At 56.3% G+C, this 20,241-nt stretch overlaps 1 protein-coding gene across 1 annotated transcript; it reads left to right on the forward strand.

The window, feature by feature from the left end:
- The first annotated feature begins 877 nt into the window (after window positions 1-877).
- CYGB (cytoglobin) lies at window positions 878-18,963 on the forward strand. Its single transcript, XM_059485654.1, has 3 exons — window positions 878-1,389; window positions 12,435-12,666; window positions 14,403-18,963. Exons 1-3 carry the CDS (start codon window positions 1,247-1,249, stop codon window positions 14,565-14,567), a joined length of 540 nt encoding a protein of 179 aa, XP_059341637.1. The 5' UTR covers window positions 878-1,246; the 3' UTR covers window positions 14,568-18,963.
- Window positions 18,964-20,241: the final 1,278 nt, after the last annotated feature.

Below are 20,241 nucleotides of genomic sequence, written 5' to 3' on the forward strand. Positions count from 1 at the left end.
TGGTTTGGAGGAGAAATACAGCAAAAGAGCCTCGACAGCTCTGCAATAACAAAGCTGCAGCTCCTCAAGGGGCTCAGCCACCCCCCAGGCTGCCAGGGCAGCACTCACAGCCCGTCTGTCCGTCTGTCTGCCCGTCTGTCCTGGCAGGGTGTGCAGGGCACACCCGCAGCTCCGCTCTCTGATCCCCCTGGAGCACTCGCGGTCATTACAAGTCCCTGGAGGATTCTCCTGCCCTCTGTGCTAATGGGCTGTGCTGTGGGTTTAACGTACCGGATTGCCAGCGAGCTGGGAATGGCATCTGGGTAAAAAGCAGCCCCAAAATCACACCCACGGAGGCGGCGGGAAGCCTGGAGTGGAGGTGTTCCCTGCCAAGGCGCTGCCAGGAGCCACGCAATCCACAATAATGCCTTCATTTCACCAGTGCCTCAACTCTGCATCCCTTTCAGCTGGATCGTGCCACGAGAAGGGAGAGCAAAATCTCAGCATTAAAATGTCCCCGTGGGACAGACCATGATCTCTTTTGGGGGGCAGAGAGATCCCCTCTCGACCCAAATCTCTTCTCAGCCCAAGAATTGGAGGTGAGCGGTCTGTCCTTCCAAACATCACCTCCTGCAAAATCAGGGAGTGCGAAGAGCAGAGCCGGGGCGCAGCCAGCACTTGGGCTAACTTTAACTCAGCACTCTGGATTCTGAATTTCCTCTGAGCTGTTTACAAAGGGCTGGAAAAAAAACTTCCAGCACTACCTCCCCCCCGCCAGCCCCGTCCTGATATTGCCCAGAACATCTCTCTCATCCCTCCCTTTCAGGGAGGAAAAAAAAAAAAAAAAGGAAAGGAGGGAGGAGTGGGAGAGAGGAGGAGAGAGGGAGAAAGTGAGCTCACGTTCACACATTGGTGAAGAGGCTGGTCTTGCAATGCCTTTGAATATTTTACTTTTAGGCAGTTCCTCATCAGTCAGCCACATACATCCGAGGCGAGCTAAAGCTAACTACAGCCATGGACAGCACTAGGAGATCTCACATCTAATCGCACGCATCATTCCTCCGGGATATTCTTGAAATTCCACATCCAAACACGCTGACAGCAGCTGCACTCACACACACACACACTCACACACTCACACACACATCCACACGTCGCAGAGCCGCCGAGCAAACACCTTGTCTCTCCTCTCGCAGGATATACCCGCTCACACACATCTCTCTTTATCTCCTCCTGGCTTCCCGGAGGATCCTGCCGGCTGTTTTTCATGGAGAAAGTCCAGGGAGAAATGGAGATTGAGAGATGGGAAAGAAGTGAAGAAATTTCAGACGCAGAAAAAAAGGTTATTCAAGAGATATGGAGCAGAGTATATGCAAACTGCGAGGACGTTGGGGTCTCCATACTCATCAGGTATTTAAAAAAACAAACCGAGAAAAAAAAAAAAAAGAAGCAGCAAATCCAACTGAATCTCTATATAGCTCAGAAAGAGGCAGAACAATATATAGAACTGAGTGGAGATGAATGACAGCGAGTGGGGAGCTGGCTGGGTGTATTTGCTGCCTGGGAGCAGGGAGGGATTCGCAGCGTTCCTCGGATTCCCACACCTTTGAGCCGGGGGGAGCAGGGCAGCCTTGCCGGGGGCTTTGGGGAGATGCTCCGTGCTGAGGTCACCTTACCCCGGGGCCGGGGGGCGGCGGAGGCGGGGGCAGCTCAGCCCCGGTGCGGGCGGGTCGGGGCTCCGCGGTTCTTGGCTCCCCCCGGGTCCGGAGCAGGCTGGCGGGTGAAATAATGCGAGTTGGGAGCCAAGATAAAAGCCAAGCAGGTGTGTCTCCCAGGGCACCATCTGTCCCTCCGGCGGCAGCGTCGGCGGGAAGGAGAGCAGTGAAGTTGGGAAGGGAGGTGGGGGGCACAGGAGGGAGAGGGGCAGGGGGGGACAGCAGCCCTCGAGGGGGGTGTGGAGCATCTCCCGAAGGCAGTGGGGCACAGAGAGCAGCTCAGAGCTCTGCACCTGCAGCCAGAGCAGGGGAGATGCTCTGGAGGTGGGGGTTCTTGTGTTGTCTGAGAGTAAAACCATACCCAGGGACACCGGGAAAGAGCCAAGTGGGAATCCCACAGGCACTGGGAGTTTGGGGTATCAGTGGGGTATGGCACCAACTGTTTCCCTTATTGAGGAGGGCAAGGAGAGGGGCAGGTGAGATGCCTGCAATGGCCAAACAGCAAAGATCCTGTCCAGAGCCACACTGCTCATCCCTGGGGTCAGGAATGCTGGGAGGTCCCTGGTCAGACCCCACCTGGACCAAAACCAGGCACCCCAGGTATGGGTTGGGTCTCCCCCCTTTTCTCCTGCACCAGGGCACTGTGGGTGTGCAGGGAACCCCTTGGAAGGACGTGCTGCACACTAATAATCATCTGAAAGTTTTCCAATTGACTGAGCCAAAGGTCTGAGCCCACAGGGTCTGCAGGGAGCAGAGACTCCCTGGACATCACAATGAGCAGAGCCAGTTCCCCTCCGGGCTCATGCCGGCACTGCAACGGGATTTTCTTACCAAGACCCCTCTGCAGATTCCAAAATGACACTGGAGCCCCCTCTCCACCTCCTTCACAAACATTTCCTTCTCTCAGAGCCAGCTGATGGCTGAGCCCATTCTCCCATGGCTCCCACTCTGTGTAGGCAGTCAGGGCAGTCAGGAGGGGTGACAGCTCCATGGCTGGGACACCAAACCTACCTAGGCTGGTTCTGAAGCAAAAATTGCAGCAATCTGGGGGTTATAAGATTCCCCTCAGCCCCATCTCACAAGGTTCAGTTCATGGCTTGGCCACCAGCCCCTTGCCCAGCAGCTGGGTCATGCCACGGCCCCATCTGCCAGCCCTTCCAGGTGCCCACTGCCCACAGACACCGGGAAGGTGGCTCTGTGCCCGTGGCTGGCACCCAGGGACTCATGGCAATGCCATGGGGGATTCACCCAGAGCAGCTCATTGCTTTTGGAGTCCCCACAGTGCTTGGGGCAGGGCTGGGCACGAGGAGAATCGAGGTGTGGCAGTGGGGATGGGGTGGCCAAGCTCTGGTCCCAAGTCAAACTTTCCCAGCAGAAGTTTTTGGTGCAGTTTGGGTTTTTTTTTAATGCAGGCAGAGTTAATGCACTGTGGTGAAGGTTTTCTCCTGCTGTGACAACAGGGCAGGGCAGAATTGCCTGCTAGGGTGAACCCTGGCTCTTCAGGAGCCTTTCCATCCTTAGTCATGGCACGTGCCCTGCACATCCCAGCTAAATCCATCACCTGCTCCCTCAGCCAGAGCTTCCCTGGGATGCTTAAAGTGAGGTCTGGCCTTGTGCATAGTGATGCCATTTGGGTGAGGAACCATCCCCTCCAGCAGTGCTGGCTGGAGCCACGGCACAGCCGGTTTGTGTCCCCACGGTGACAATCCCTGTCCCCAGGGAGCTTTTGGCACCGCTGCTCTGAGCCCCCTGTGAGCTCTGAGCTGCACCTGAGCTTCCTGGGGAAGAAGCACGTGGAGGCCGAAAGCAGGGCAGCCCTGGCCGGGGCTGGGAGAGCAGGGATGGGAGAGCAGGGATGGGAAAGGAGGGGAGCCCTGGCCGGGGATGGGAGCACAGGGATGGGAAAGGAGGGATGGGAGTGCAGAACAGTCCTGGCCAGGGCTGGGAGCACGGGGATGGGAAAGCACGGTTGGAAAAGCCCTGGCTGGGATGGGAGAGTAGGGCTGGGAAAGCAGGGCTGGGAGTGCAGAATAGCCCTGGCCAGGGATGGGAGCTCAAGGCAGCCCTGGCCGGGGATGGGAGAGCAGGGCAGAGAAAGCAGGGATGGAAAAACAGGGATGGGAAAGCAGGGATGGGAAAGCAGGGATGGGAAAGCAGGGCAGCCCTGGCCGGGTATGGGAGCACAGGGATGGGAGCTCACGGCAGCCCTGGCAGGGGCACGGAAAGCTGAGCAGCCCTGGCCGGGGCCGGGAGCCCGCGCTGTCGCTGCCCCAGCTGTGCTCACATCTGGCAGAGCCGCGGTGGAAGTGGGTCACGCGTGGGGGCCGCCGGGAGCCCGGGCCGTGATTCAGCAGCTCCAGAGGTCGGGGCTGGGGAGGGGTCGGTGCGAGGTGACCCGCCCAGAACATTTTGGGTGGGTACAACAGGGGCTGGGAGCTGCCCCCCTCTGCTTCACCAGAGCCAGCCTGGTGCTCCTGCTCACCTCGCGAGGGAAACTGAGGCAGAAAGGGGTTGGCACAGGTGTGGCCAGGGAGAAGGAAGGGGCTGCATGACTGTGGACCCCTTTTAGTGCAACCCCTATGGGCAGAGTGGTGAGAGCAGGCGAATCTGTCAGCACTTGTGGCTGGGGTTGTGACCGGGGACCTGGCTGTGCCTGGTGGCAGAGGGTCTGCTCCTGCTTACCTGCTCCATCCCCTCCCCATCCCTTCAGGGCAGGGAATTGCATTTTCCCCTGTGGGAAGGGCTGGGGAGTTGCAGCACTTCTGAACTGAATCTGGGGCCTGATCCTGTGCTCCGAGGCTGGAGGCAGGGGGGCAATGCCCACCCAAAGGCAGTGATGGGGGATCTGCAGTGCTGCCATCCTGCAGGAACCCAGCCCAGCTCCCTCTGTCCCCAGCCAGCATCCCACCCCTCCACCCCCAGCCTTTCCATGCTTTGCAGGTGGGGAAACTGAGGCACAGAGCTGGGCACCATGTTCCCATCCCTCGTGGCTGCTGCTGGTGCTTGAACCCACAGCAAACCCCGGGGTCCTGCCCTAGCACGACGAGTCCCTGATCCCACAGAGCTCTGGGAGCCCGGGGGACACAAACAGGGAAAATGGGGACTGTGGCTGAGCAGCCACCGGATCCTGGGAATGTGCGCTCTGTGCTTCAAACGCTGTCGCTAATTGACAATTTCCTCGGTGGGGAGCCTCGCCCCGGAGGAAGCAGAGGCTCCTCGCCACGCTCATCTTCCTCCTCCCCGGGAGCTCTGGGGCCTCTGCAGGCTCCATCTCACAGCGGCCTTAACCCTTGCTGGGGCTGGGGCTGGAGCTGGGGCTGGAGCTGGGCTGGGGATGCTCACCTGGGGCTGGGACTGGAGCTGGGGCTGGAGCTGGAGATGGAGATGGAGCTGGGACTGGAGCTGGAGATGGAGCTGGGGCTGGAGCTGGAGATGGAGCTGGGACTGGAGCTGGAGATGGAGCTGGGGCTGGAGATGGAGATGGAGCTGGGGCTGGAGCTGTGCTGGGGATGCTCACCTGGGGCTGGAGATGGAGCTGGGGCTGGGCTGGGGCTGGAGCTGGGACTGGAGCTGGAGATGGAGCTGGGGCTGGAGATGGAGATGGAGCTGGGGCTGGAGCTGGGACTGGAGCTGGAGATGGAGCTGGAGATGGAGCTGGAGATGGAGCTGGGGCTGGAGATGGAGATGGAGCTGGGGCTGGAGCTGGGACTGGAGCTGGAGATGGAGCTGGGGCTGGAGCTGGAGCTGGGGCTGGAGCTGTGCTGGGGATGCTCACCTGGGGCTGGAGATGGAGCTGGGACTGGAGCTGGAGATGGAGCTGGGGCTGGAGCTGGAGCTGGGGCTGGAGCTGTGCTGGGGATGCTCACCTGCAGCTGGGGCTGGAGATGGGGCTGGGCTGGGACTGGGCTGGGGCTGGAGCTGGGCTGGGGATGCTCACCTGGAGCTGGGGCTGGGCTGGGGCTGGAGCTGGGGCTGGAGATGGAGCTGGGACTGCGGCTGGGCTGGAGCTGGAGCAGGAGCAGCTCACCTGGGGCTGGAGCAGGAGCTGGGGCTGGGCTGGAGCAGGAGCTGAAGCTGGAGGAGGAGCAGGAGCTGCTCACCTGGGGCTGTGCCTCCTTCTGAGTGGTTCCCAAGTGGGCTGGCTGGGAGCCCTGGGCTGAAGCTCCTCTGTAGCCTCCCCATGCCCCTGGGGTCGTTGCTGTGCCTCAGTTTCCCCATCTGTTATGCAGTAATGAGTCCTTTTTGACCCCTCCCTCAGCACAGAGCTCCCAGGGCAGCCTTCAGAGCCTGCTGTGCAGGGCAGGAGCCCTCAGCCTGTGGTTGTCCCTCCCCAGGGTCCCCCTTTTCTCCTTCCAATAGTTTATTGCCAATACTGTGGCACAGGGCTGGGCAATGCCAACACCCAGGGGTGGCTCAGCCCTCCACAGCACACAGGGGCTGGGAGCAGCCCGGGGTGAACACCAGAGGGGGTTTGGGACCCCCTGAGCTTTGCAGAGCCCAGCTAATCCCAGCAGCCAGGGCTGAGAGCTCAGCCTGCTCCCACACCCACACACACGTACCACAGGCACAGATGTGAGAGCACAGAACTTGATGGATTCCAGAGGGGATAAAACCCAGGGATAGCTCCTATAGATCCCAGGAGAGTCTGGACCAACGGTGATGCCATGCCAAGTGCATGCAAGGCGAGCTGGCTCAGCCACCACAGGCTGTGCCACCTCCACAGGGCTTCTCCATCCCTCTGCTCCCTCTGTCTGCACTTCAGAGCCATCAGCTTTCCAAATTTCCACCTTCTCCATCGCTCCTGATGTGCTCTTTCCCCCTCAAGAGGGGTAGGAGGGGAAGCAAAATGTTTGCCAATGCAGGATCAGGCCCCTGGATTTTGGTTGCTGCTTAGTCTGAGCAAACACACCTGGACTCAGACACTTTGCAAAGAGCTTTAAAATATGAAAGCACTCCTTGGATGCCAGATGTTATTTTGAGTTCTAGGTTAAAATAGCAAAAAAATCTGACTAATGAGTGTGGCAATGCAGAAAAACCTTTTTTTTTTCTTTTTTTTCCAGCTGAATCAAAATGTATGGGTTGAATCTATCCAAAAATGGCATTTAAAGAAGTGATTTCGCAGCTGCCCCCAAAGCCAACGTGTTTTGTGGAGGCATCCATGGGGACAGGCTGATGAAGGACGCATTTCAGGGCACAGTGGCTCAGGGAGATGCAAAATCTCTCCTTGCAAAGGGCCCAGTGGAGACCAGCAGCAGTGTCCCTGTCCCACACTCATGAATGGTGGTGAGAGATGTTTTGGGAGATGTTTTTGTGGGGACAAGGAGAGCCAGAGAGGGACACAGGTGCACATAAGGGACAATTCCCAGCTAACAACCACTCTGTGAGCACTGAGGAGGCAAGTGAGGGTTTAACAAGCTCAGTCTCAAAACAGCCCCTTCTTCTATGGCTGTGCTGTCTCTGAGCACAGCTCCCAAGGCAGCTGTGTGGGGAACCCTGTGGCACAACCTTGGCACTGCCAGCAGCTCTTGGGACATCCAGAGCCTTCCCCATGGCCAAGGATGGCAGTAGGAGAGCTGGGAATGTTATTGAGATGAGGATTAGTGGGATTCCTAGGAGGGATGGGCTTGAAAATTGGTCAAAGAAGTTTAGGTTCATGGGCAGGTTCAGGGGGTAGTGCTTGGAGCAATGGGTGGTTTGCTAGAGGGGGGATTTATTGATATGGATGACAGAAGTTTGGGTTGGATAATTAAAGAGAAATGTGGCACAACCTGCCAGCAGCTCTTGGGATATCCAGAGCCTTCCCCACGTCCCCTGTCCCCGTGCTGCCCTTGCATCACTTCCAAGGCACACGGGGGTAAAAAATCCCACTCAGCACCCACCAGGACACCCGTGACCAAGGCGAGCAAAGGCTCAGGGGGTGAGCAGTGTGCCCGGGCAGTTTCCCTGCCTGTGGCTAAGGATGGGTCGGTCCCAGCGGTGACAATTCCCCTCCAGGGCAGGCGGGGAGGGCCGAGCCCCGGCCGGCCCCATTAATGAGGCTGTGGCAGAGCTTCGGGGCTCATTTAGGGCAGGGAAATGCCAGCACAGCCCCGGGCAGGCTGGCAGGGTGCCTGGGGAACGCTGAGTGCCAGCTGGCTGCCTATCCTGCCCGAGCTGAGCCTGCTGGAAACCACCAAGGGAGCGTTGGAGGGGAGAGGTGGTGATGGGCAAAGCCACACACAGGCTCACAGTGTGAGTGGAACATGGACCACGTCCTTGTGGATGGGTCTTACCCCCCTCTGTACCCAGCCAGGGGTGTTCTTCCAGCTCCAAGGGAGGTGGGTCTCCAGAGACATGTGGAGAAGCCTCTTTGGTGCTGTTAATTCATTTCTCCTATGAAAGATGTCCTTATCCCTGCCCTAAAGGCTCACCTGTGCTTCGGTTGAATCCTCATGTGGTGTAGGGAAAAACAACAGCAATGAGGACTTGGAGGTGTGGGCTGTGCACACAGAAGTGAGCAGGACCTGCCCCAGGGGTTTCTAGCTCATGTCCAAGTGTATTTGGTGGAATCTTTGCTGAGGAATCTGCTCCCAGCCTCCCCGGGGTGTCCTGGTCCCTCTGCCTTGGGCACTGGGGCATCACAGCCTCTGAGCAGGGTTCAGTGCCGTGCTGGATTCTGCTCCCAAGGCTCTGCAGTGGGGTGTGGGCTTCACCTGGAGCAAGGCCAGCTACACCTTTCTCTCAGCTGCAGAAGAAGTTGAATTTAGCATTAGTGTGTGGAGGGGGACTTGGCCCTTTTCCCTCCAACCCTCCCGTGGCAGAGCTGGAGATGTTTCCCACCACCATCCCCACCTGTCCAGGAGCTTTCAGAGAGAGGACACAGCAGCAGGCAGGCACCATCCTCTTCCTACTCACTGGATTTGCCTTTTTCTGCCTCGCTGAGCTGTAGCAGCGACATGGCTGAGACCTTCCTCACCCTGGGCTGTGTAAACCCAGCAGCCTGAAAAGGGGATGATGGGCTACAGGTGGCTGGGAGGAGCAGGGGGAACATGCAGGCAAAGCTGTGAGCCAGCCCTCAGCACAATAATAAATAGCAGCAGCACACAGCACCTGCCTACCCTTTATCAGCTGCTTTGTGGGCACCCCAGAGAGGAGCTGGAAGGAGAGGTTTGAAAGGGACACAGAGGCTCCAGGCTGCCTTAGAGTCTCTCCCACGTAGAGGGACGAGGCGAGAGAAAACATGAAAGCATTGGTAGGTTGAGTCACCAACCCTGGAGGGATTCAGGAGATGTGGAGATGTGGCACTTGGGGATGTGCTTTAGTGGTGGGCTTGGCAGGGCTGGGTTAAGAGCTGGACTTGGTGATCCTGAAGGCCGCTTCCAACCTAAATGATTCTGCTGAAGCCTCCCAGCAGATCTGAGGGCTCATGAGCATTTTCCCCCACGGTTTGCAAACAGGGGAAGTGAAACAGCAAGGGTTCAGGTGCTTGGGGGGACCAGGCAGCACCCAGGTGTCCTCTTTCCAGCTGGGCTTGGAGGTTTCCTCCATGCAGGATTTGCTCTGTGTGCTCTGGGGAGAGGGAGGAAGCTGGGGGAGATGGAGGAGATGCCTCTCGTCCCTAACAGAAAACAGGTTTCCAGTAACTGCAGTGGGTTTGCACCTTAATTATTTCCTTTGGCTCTGCTACTGGGAATGGTTGTGTCCTTAAAGTTGTTACAAGGGCAAAAGAGAGAGGAAAAGCAATCCTGACATCCTGTCCTCTGGGTCCAGATGTAGCTGGCAGAGTACAAATTAGCGGGTGGAGAATGGAATCGCTTAAAAAGAAATTTAATGAGATCGGTATGCAGGCATCTGGTTCCTATCAATCATCATTTTGTGTGATATGCAATGGTAAATATCATCTTTTAATGACTCTGATGGAGGAAAAAAAAGCCCAAACCACACACACAAACACATAATGATCCAAAACCCTTCCAGAGCCCGAGAGGTTTGAACTCTCCAAATTTTCTGCAGATGGAAAAACCCCAACAGACACCTCTTCTAACTCACTATTGTTGGAGTATTTTATTTCTTTTTTTTCCCCCTCCTTTCCTCTGTGTTCCTTTCCTTAACCTTTGTGTTAAATTAATCTTCTCTGTTTATTAACAACTACCACTGAGTGAGCCTCCTTCCCTCTTCTCTGTGCTTTGACAGCTCAAATATTTGCTCCAGGCTGAAGTCCTTGCTGCAGGCGCCTGCTGCACTCCAAGGAGAGATGGCTGCAGGTCTCTGGCCATCCATAGGTTTGCTCCTGAAGATGTTTTGGGCTCCTCTGTTTCAGTTCTCCACCAAAGAAATCCGGCAGAGACAGGACTGAACGCATGAGCTGAGGGTTTGCTGGTTTTACATCCCCTGGGAAAGCTGCTGGGCTCAGCTCCCACAGGGGCATCAGCCTGAGGGTCTGCAAAGCAGGGACAGGTTGGAAAACAAGTATTTGGATCTTTCATTGGTCTGGTTTCATACAGGTTGGGGTATTTTGATGGTTGAACCAGGCTTTGCTCCTGGCAGAGCTGGCCAAAGTGGGGAGAGGTGGAGGTGATGGTCCCAGGGTCTCTTTTTGACCCTTCTCTTGTTGGGGACAAACTGTGAATCCTCATGGTGCAGAGCTCTGTCACCCCTTGCTATTCCCTTCGTGGTTCAGACCAGGAATTTTTCTCAACTCGTTTCCCATGCCTTGAGAAGATGCTGCCCTTCAGCTGAGATCAAACACAGCTTTTCAGGGAGCTTCCCATGGTCTGGGGTGCAGAGGCTGAGGCATGCAGGGAGCAGCTGGCAGCCTCCATTCCCTGCCTGGGGCAGCAGGTCCCACTCCCAGGGCCATCCCTGGCTCCCAGTGCCTGGGGGCAGCCTGTGAAGGGGAAGATCCACCAAGGGATGGTCAAACCCACAGGATGAGCCCTGCTGGAGCTGGAGAGCTTTGCTGGGTGACTGCAGCTGCAACACCTTGAATAGAAGTGGGGAGGGATGAGATGGGGACTGAAGGATGCTGAGTCCAGCTGGAAAAAATGGTTCCATTGAGCCAGAGAGGAACATTTGCCCTTCTGTGGGGAAATGCGTGGGGCAGCAGAAGTCTGAGATGCTGGGTTGATGTTATCTGTGAAGGCCTGGCCAGCTCCATCCCCCAGCACGTCTCTGACAGCTCTGGGCTGAAGGACTGAGCATCTCTGTGGCAGCAGGAGCTGGAGACAGCCAGGCCTGGGAGTGATTTCTGCCGACAGGGACCACATGTGTCAGGAGGAGCTGTGCTGGGGGGAGGAGGCTGCACAACAACAAGAGGAGTTTTGTCATGGGTCCCCTCTGGGTTTCAAAAGCAACACCTCATCTCCCCCTTCCACCTTCCTTCCTCCCCCACCCTTTCTGCCACACATTCTTCACACCTCCAAAACCTATTTTGGGCCATCTGATGAATCCCAGCTGCCTGGGGAAGCAGCAGGAGCCGTGGTGCACTTCAGGCACAGCTTCAGCCGCTTCCTTGGCAATGCCCCCAAGCTTTCACAAGCCAAGGGAGCGGGGGAAGGAAGGGAGGGAGGGGGAAAAGGAGGATAACAAACTGGTAAAGGAGCCTGGTACTCAATATTGTGATTATTCACTGAGTGGTGAGTGGGGAAGAGGATCCCACCTGGTTCTGGAGAGAAGGAGTGATGGTTGGAGAGAGAGGTGGGATAAGTTCAGGCTCCTGTGGTTTGGGATGGTGCTTGGAAACAGGGTTGGGGAGGGGAGCAGGGAGTCTGCCTGGAGCCAGGGATGATGGGCACAGCCTGGGAGCACTGTGCTGCCTCCTGAGCATCCTCCAGCAGCCCAGGAGCCAGGGAGAGCCCTGTAGGAGGGAGGGAGCTGGGTGACAGAGGGGAACCAGCACTGATGTGGTCTCTCCTGCAGAAATTCAGTGGAAGGGGTGGTTTATGTGAGGCAGGTGTCAGCCCCAGCTGCAATCCTGGCATGGGTGGTGTTGGCATTGGTGGCTCCAGCCCTGGTCCCTGTTACCTTGTGCCCTTCAATTCCCTGTCCCCTCCAGCCCTCTGCCTCCCTGGGGAGCTCAGCACATCAGCTGTGACCACAGCTTCATTTCTTTCAGCTGCATTTCATTGGGGTTGATTTAATCCTGCAGAAAAGAGGGTCCCCAGCCCCCCCCCCCCCCCAGAGGGGCTGATGAGTTTTTGGGGTATCCCTGTGCTGGGAAAAATGTCCCAAATGAGCAGTGACATCAGCTCTGGCCTTAGGTCCTTCTGGACACTCTGGTGGGGCTGATCCATGAAAGGTGGACAAGGGGAGACTGTTCTGGGTGGCAATGCAGAAATAAAGCCCATGGGGGCAAGGAAGAGGGGCAAGGAGAGGCTGGATGGGATAAAGAGAGGTTTTCATGCTCATCTCCAGCTCTCTGAGGCAGGATGTGCTGTTCTGATATATGTGGGCACATATCCAGCATCTGGCACGCCTGGGTGGCATCTCTGGGCATCAAGAACTCAGTCTTGCTTCTGCTTTGAGGATGAATATCCAGCTGTGATGACCTTGTAGCAGATGGGGTTTGGGGAAAAGGCATCAACCTTCTTGTTTTCAGGCAGCTGAATGCTGCAGCTCCTGGGGAATTTGATAGCAAAATCAGCCCTGGCTGTGTGAGACACAGGGGATGGATTCCACCATCTCCATCTCCTGTGCTTTGCTTTAACCCCTCAGCCTGCTCTCCCCCTGCTGATGGCATTTCATGTCTGCTCTTTCTGAAAGGTTTTTTGTGAACTTCCCCTCGGCCAAGCAGTACTTCAGCCAGTTCAAGCACATGGAGGACCCTCTGGAGATGGAGAGGAGCCTGCAGCTGCGCAAGCACGCCCGGAGGGTCATGGGGGCCATCAACACCGTGGTGGAGAACCTCAACGACGCTGAAAAGGTCTCCTCTGTGCTGGCCCTGGTGGGCAAGGCCCATGCCCTCAAGCACAAAGTGGAGCCCATCTACTTTAAGGTAAAGGATAGGTGTGACAGTGTTCACAGGGGTCTGAGGATGAGGGGAGAGAGGAGGATCTGACTCCATGTTTCAGAAGGCTTGGTTTATTATTTTATGATATATATTACATTAAAACTATACTAAAAGAATAGAAGAAAGGATTTCATCAGAAGGCTAGTGTCTTGGTTTGAAAAGACAGGTGTCTGCTAAGGAAGGCAGGAGCCTCCCCTGAAATGGAGAATGTAAACCCTCCCCACCCCTCCCAATTGCTATAAATTTGAAATTAAGGGGCTCTCAGGCAAAAATATGGGAGCAGGAAATAACAGTTCTTTAATAGGGAAAGGAAAAAAATAAAAGGATAAAATAAACAATGCAGTACACCAGAACAACACTGACAGAGTCAAAACACAACCTGACGCCCTGTGGGTCAGGGTTTTGGCAGCAGTCCCATTGGAATTGTGGCTCAGCCCTCCTGCAGTGTCAGGGGTGGCTCTGCTGGAGCAGGGATCCTGTAGAGAAGGATGTATTCTTCCTCTGAAGATCCAGGGGAAGAAGAGGCAGCTGCTGCTCCTCTGGGGAATGCAGTGGAGAAGCTGTGCTGGTGTTCCAGAATCTCCAGATTCTATCCAGGTAGGAATGCTTGGCTGCTCCCTCTGGGCTCACATCTCCCAATGGGATGCTGCAGTTCTTATCAGCCATGCAGGGACATTCAATAGCTGTTATCAGCAGATGTCCCCTCCTGAGGGAGGAGTGATTGTGGCCACTCAGAGAGAGAGATAAGGCAAACTGCCCACCTGACAAAGGTAATCTGCCATACAGATGGTAATGAAAACATCTTGTATTGCAGTCTTCAACAGTTAGCTAAGAATAGAATAAGAAGGAATGAGAACAAAGTTTTGTGGCTCGGACTCTCTGTCCGAGCCAGCTGGGCTGTGATTGGTCCTTAATTAGAAACAACCACATGAGACCAATCCCAGATGCACCTGTTGCATTCCACAGCAGCAGATAATCAATGTTTACATTTTGTTCCTGAGGCCTCTCAGCTTCTCAGGAAGAAAAATCCTAAGGAAAGGATTTTTCATAAAAGATGTCTGCGACAGATAGGAGCAAAATAACCTTGGGGCTTCTGCAGGAATGGGGCAGGGGAGCAGGAGCTGTGTGAGCTGGTGCTGCCTGGCCTTGGCTGGGTGTGGGACTGCTCCCCACACAGCTGGAGTGTCCCACTGCGGCACTGTCCTGTGGAGACCACCCTGCCCGCACACAGCCAGTGCCAGAGCACCCAGTGCCTCCCCTGCCCAGGGAAGCCCACCTGGCTGTGCCCATGTTTGTGGCTGTGTCCCCCTTCTAGAAATTAGACACGATAGCAGGGACTCAATTAGTTGGCTAATTAGCCCCCCTCCGGCTCTGCTTGGCTTCTTTCTGATGGGAATAATAACCCCAAAATCACAGGTTTGATCCCCATTTCACTCAAGAGTTGGGCTTGATGATGCTCATGGGTCCCTTCCAGCCTGGAATATTCTGTGATTCTGTGAATAATTTGGGGTGCCCAGACTGGGGAGATGCCTCAGCCTGCCAGCAGCTCCCTGCTCTGCTGCCTGTCCTGGCTGCTCCCAGGGCTGTCACAGACCCCCGGCACATCTGTGTCCTACAGACAGCAGCAGGATTCAAGTAGTTTTGTAGAAAAAAGCCAAATTTGCTGTGAGCAGCTCCCTGGCGAGTTATTAACCCCTTCCTTGCTGTCTGCCTCCCCTCAGAAACTCACTGGTGTGATGCTGGAGGTGATTGCTGAGGAATACCCCAACGAGTTCACCCCCGAGGCACACGGAGCCTGGACCAAGATGAAGACCCTCATCTGCACCCATGTGACAGCAGCCTACAAGGAGGCAGGCTGGGCTCAGTACCCCACTGCCACCCTGTGAGCGCCCAGGGGGCCACCAGAGGGGCAGGGAGGGCTTTGCTCACCCCAGGACTTCGCTCTGGTCTCCTCTCAAGATCTTTGCTCGGTTTGGGGAGCCCGGCAGGGCCAGTTCTGTCAGCTGCCAAGTCACAATTTGATCTCCATGGGGTTTAAAAACAAACTAAACAAGCCAAAAAAAGCCACAGAACCATGAAGGGTGTGGGTGGGTCGGGGTGAAGCAGTTGCAGGGGACGCTGGAAGGGGATGCAGAGGGTGAGGGGAGAGCTTTGGTTGTTGGCTCCATCTTCCTGTCCTGGCCTGTCCATCACCACCTCCCAAAACCTGCACCTCACTTGCACCATCTCAAAGCCCCTTGCACAAGGGCTGCTGCCCCGTTCACTGATGAACAACACAACCCTCATTTTCCACATGAGGCCCCCGGCTAAAGCTGGAGCCCCTGACTGCACCGAGAACTTTGCTTTGCTTTGCACTTTGTGTGTCACCTGGCAGGGCTGACAGCCAGAGCCTCTCTGGGTGCTCCAGGTGGGCAGCAGAGCTCACCTGTGCAGTCACCCAGTCCCTGTCCTGGGCTGGCTGCTGCAGCCCCTCTGGGCTGGGAGAGAAGCTGCCCCACAGCCCCAGAGATGTGAAGGAGGGGGATGCCCTTGGGGGATCCCTCATGGCTCAGAGCTTGGTGTGTGGGTGGGATCCCTGTGCCACAGGTGGGGAGCTGGTGAGTCCCCCCACAGCTCCCTGAGGAGGGGTTTGGATGGAGCATGGTGTGCCCTGGGAGCTGCTGTGTGTTGGTCTGTCTGTCCTCTCAGTGACAAGGGGGGTCAGGCTGTGATTAGGAGGAGGAAAGATGGCACAGACACATCAGGAGGGATTCTGGTTATGAGGAAAGGTCCCTTCTCTGTTAACATCCATAAATACCTTGTACACATTCCTGCCCTCATGGTCAGACTGGGCTCCTCCAAACAAAGTGCCTGGTAGAAATCAGCCCATGCAGGAGCTGAGTCCCTCCTGGGGACAGCAGTGCTCCTGCCTGTGCCTGACAGAGGCTTCTCCCACACCCCCCAAACGTGGCTGCAGGGCTTGGAGCACTCATCCCTCCTCCAACACCAACTCCTCCTGAACCTCCGGGTCAGTCTGCCTGGTTTGTGCCTCAGTTTCCCCTGCAGATATGAAAAAGGGAGGAGGAGGAGCAGCCCCATGTCCTCCTGCCCACATGTGGTTGGATTCATAACATTTCTGGGAACTGAATGGCAAAGGATTGAGGATGAAATGCCAGATGTGCTGGGAAGCTTTGGAATCCTTGGCACCCAATATTTCCCTGAAGGCCTGTGCTATTTTTAGAGCTCAGGCATTAAGGGCAATGTTATCTGTGGCAGTGGGAGGAGGGTTCCCTTTGAGATTCCCTCTGGCCTGGCTCCACCGCTGTCCTGGAGAGTTGGCAGCTCCTGAGAGAGCCCAGCTCCTCTCCTGGTGCCAGCTGGACAGGCAGCCAGCCCAGAGCTCCACCTGGCATCCCCACAGCCACCCTGGGGCCATCCCTCACCGTGGGTCACTGCCCCAGGCTGACCTCCCTCCTCCAGGGCAGACAGACAGACAGAACCTCCTGCTTGGCTCACCTGTGCTTTCCACCACCCCCAGGTACAAAACAGGTTTATTGTGTCTCAAAACAGCCCCAGGACTCCAATAATGTCACTGCAGCCACTCTGGCCTTGCAGTCCTTTCCTTCCTGCATCCCACAGTGCCACTGATGGAGAGGAGCAATGGGGCCTGGGGCAATGGCACCTCGTGGGTGGCACCAACAGCTGGGCACAGCTGTCCTGGGCATGGCAGGGTGCAGGGGGTGTGAAAGGAAGGGACAGGCACAGGCTGACAAGTGATGCTGCTTTGTTCATGGGGCTGTCAGAGTCAGCATGCCCAGAACCCAGCCCACAGCCTGCCCTGGTGGAGGTGCCAATGGCTGCAGCTCCAGCTCACCCTGGGCTGTCACAGAGGCTGCTCAGCCCTCAAACAGCTGCTGCTGCCTGGGTGGGGATGGATGGGAGAAGCCTGCTCAGCCATTGACTCCCCTCCAGTGCAGGGCTGGGAGGGATCCCTTGGATCAAGACTGTTAGGTGATGTCTGTGTGTGCGCACACCACGGCACTCACGAGCTCTGCTGGCTCCTGCCAAGGCCTGGGGGCCAGCATCACACATTTCTGAGCAGTTCATGCACTCCCTGTGCTCTGCACATGCTGGGCCAGGGGTGTTTCTGTACAGGGATGTTTCCTCTTTAGACAAAATTTTGCACATTGACCTTTGAGGTTAATAATCTCCAGGTGGGAATTTTATTTTTGCAGCGCAAACCCTTCCCCTCCCTTCCCACAGCCAAAACTGGGCTCCCAGTCTGCAGAGAAGCCACTTTGGAGCGTCTGGAAATTCTCCATGTTCATACCCAACCTACCCTTGTGCCTTGGCTTTTGGGGGGGCAGCAGCAGGGAGGTCCCCCCACCTCCCCATTAAACAGTGCTTTGGTTTCTCCTTTCTTTTTTTACATCCCCAGAAGAGTTGACCCACGGCCTCCTGCACCACGTGTGTGTGTGCTGGGCTTGGGGCTTTTTCCAGGCACTTTTTCCTAAAGCAGATCCAGATGTGTGCAGCTGCTGTCCCTCGAGGAGCACCCCCGATCAGCCAAATCGCAGCCCACTCCAGTAGAGGCAAACAAAACCACGTTTATTTTTATTTTTATCAGCTTGCTAGGAAGTGACACGGAGCAGGAGGGCGGCGGGGCAGGGCTCGGGAAGGGAGGAGGAGATGGAGATGAAACGAACTCCCCCTCTCTGCTCTGCTGAAACCCAGCACCGTCCTCATCTGGGGAGAGATAAAGATCAACAGAGCGAGGGAAAAGCGCCATTCCAGAGTGACAGGGCTGATAAATGCCGTGTGGCAGAGCAGCGAGGGAGGGGGGGCATGTCCTGGCTCTGTGCACGGCTCTCTGGCACACACACCCACCCATGCACGGCCATTCCCTGTCACTGCCACCTACTGCTCCCTCAGTCCCACCACAGCTGATTGGGGGCCCCTTGTCCCCTTTTGTTCAGGTCTTGCTCTCTGGGGCTTGGCCTTTCACTCCTGGCACGCTTAGGCTGAGGTAAGGGCACACTTAGGCCGAGCTAAGGGCACGCTTAGGCTGAGCTAAGGGCACACTTAGGCTGAGCTAAGGGCACGCTTAGGCTGAGCTAAGGGCACGCTTAGGCCGAGCTCTGCTCTCCTTGGGGGTGGCAGTTGGGGACCAGCTCTCAAACTCCTTTCCCCAGGGCTCGCAGGTGACAAGGTGAGGCTCAGGGCATCGCTGCCAGCACATGCTGGGCCCAGCTGGTCTCTGCCCTGCACCCCCAGACCCAGCCAGCCCCTGGCTCTGCCAGCACCTTGGCATTATCATCAGGGCTGGGCCTGGAGCTGTGATCCAGGTAGGAACGCCTCTGTGCCCCCTGCCAGAGGTGGGGAAATGCTGAGTGAGGGGGGATTTGGTGCCCCCCTTGAGCCCCTCATCCTGGCTCTCTCTGGCAGCACTGCTCCCATCAGCCAGCTCCTGTCCCCTCGCTGCAGCTCAGTGTTTGCTCAGAGGGAGCTGAGCCCTGGGGAATGGGGGCACTGGGCTGGGATGGGGCACAGACCCACCCACCCTGTCCCCCCTCCATGGCCAACATTCATGGCAGGTTTAGCTCTGCAGACACCCCCCAACACCACCAGAACCCTTATGGGCCTCGTGCCACCACCCTCATCTTCTCTTGGGGATGACAAATCCCCAGGGCAGCCTGAGCTCCCCCAGGGGATCCTCTCACATCTCTGCCCCTTTGTCCCAGGAGAGAGGTCACAGTGTCCCCCCAGGGTCTGAGGGGATGCTCAGACACTTCAATGGGGACCAGATTCCACCTGGCTGGACTCTGGTGCCAGAACTCAGCCTGCCCCTGGCCATGGGGAAGCTGCCCTGCTGTGGGGATCTGGGGCCAGCACCACCAATGCCAGGCACAGGGATCAAAGGGAAACCCACACGCTGACCTTGGACCAGCTGAGGGAAAGGGAGGGCCAAATCCACCCGCCTGGCCTGACCTCTGTGCCAGGCTGCCAGTTATTTTCCATAGCTGAAGTTGTCTCTCAGTGTTGGTGTGTCTGCCCCAGCCCCAGCGTGCCCCACAGCCATGAGTGTGGTCTGATGTTACCCTGTGTCTCTCCTGTTCCTGCTGCAGATCCTGTTCATGTTCGTGTTCCTCGGCGCTTCCGTGCTGGTTTTATACCTGCCTTCCGTGTTTATGGGTGTAACTTTGGTTTTTTTCTTTTTGTAGGTTTTTAGTATGTTTGTAACCGGACAAAATGGTGTTATTAAACTGAAACTTGTATCTTCAGTGGATAAATCAATCAAACCCCTCTCCAGCTCTGCTTGGTTTCTTTCTGATGGGAAGATGAGGGGTGTTGAGGGCTGCCCCGTGGTTGTGAGGGTTCCTGCTCACTCTGAGGGAGTTTTTGGGCAGGCAGGCAAGCAGCAGCAAAGGGAGTGGATGTGCCCAGCAAGGGTGGTGGAGGTGGCTGAGGCATCTCAGCAGTGCATTCCTGTGGGGAGGTGTAGGAGCATCGAGGGTAGGATGGTGGGGATGGATGGAGACGAGAGATCTCTGCAGCCAGGTCTGGAATTTGGGGTTCATTGCAAAGGGCCTGGGTGCAGGGCCCTGCTGGGAGCTGCCAAACACTCAGAGCTCAGAGCAGGCCTGAGAGGATGAGAGGGTGAGAGAGTAAGAAAGCAAAGGCATAAGAGAGTAAAAGGGGTAAGAGAATAAACGGGTTAAGAGAGCGAAGTTCCCATTACAATACCATAAATCTTCTTCTGTGTTGAATATTCTGATTCTCACTAACCAATCCAGTACAACATACAAATCCTACAGCATTTACCTACAGCCTATAAGAATCACTACATTACCATACTGTGTTACATTTTAAACCCTAAAATCTCCTCTTTGGGCCCCTTCTGCCAAGCTGTAGAGTCTGCTCTGACCCTTGGACCTGCCTGCAAGAGAGGGTATTGTATCCCCCCATTCAAAAGGGGATTACCTTCAGCTGGCCACACCATTGTTTTCCAGATGTTCAGTAACTGAGGTATCTCAAAGCTTGCTTTCATTTCAATCTCACTTATAGTTTCCATATTCTCAAAGTCTTTTGCCAGGCAATCATATTGATAAGGCTTTCCTGTTTCATCTTCCCCAACAGGGAGGGAAGGGTTTGCCCCTCTCCAGGCTCTTCACTTGGCTTCCAAGTACAAACCAGCAGGGTCTCTCCTGGATCAGGAGCTATTCCTGTGTCTCTGGCAGCCCAGCCAGTCCAAAGTGCTCACTGACGGCCACAACGTGCAGCAGCCACGACCACCAAGGGCTGTGAGCCTGTTCCCAGCCTGTAAAAATAACAAACAGCTCCCTGAGCAGCAGCAGCAGCTCAGTTTTCCACGTCCCAGCCCCTGGTGGCTCCCCTGCCCCTCTCTGAGGCTAGGTCACGTTGCAGGGGATGGGTCCCAGACGGGTTGGGTCACTCTGTGGTTTGCCCCCGTGGGTCTCTCCAGCTCCCTCGTTTGCAAAACAGCCCCTCTCAAGTTCAGCTGACACTGGCCAGCCTTCCCAAAGTTGTTGGCAGAGGATGGACAGACAGACAGACAGACAG

Source organism: Ammospiza nelsoni, chromosome 19 (assembly GCF_027579445.1).
Source record: "Ammospiza nelsoni isolate bAmmNel1 chromosome 19, bAmmNel1.pri, whole genome shotgun sequence".
NCBI classification, from domain to species: domain Eukaryota; kingdom Metazoa; phylum Chordata; class Aves; order Passeriformes; family Passerellidae; genus Ammospiza; species Ammospiza nelsoni.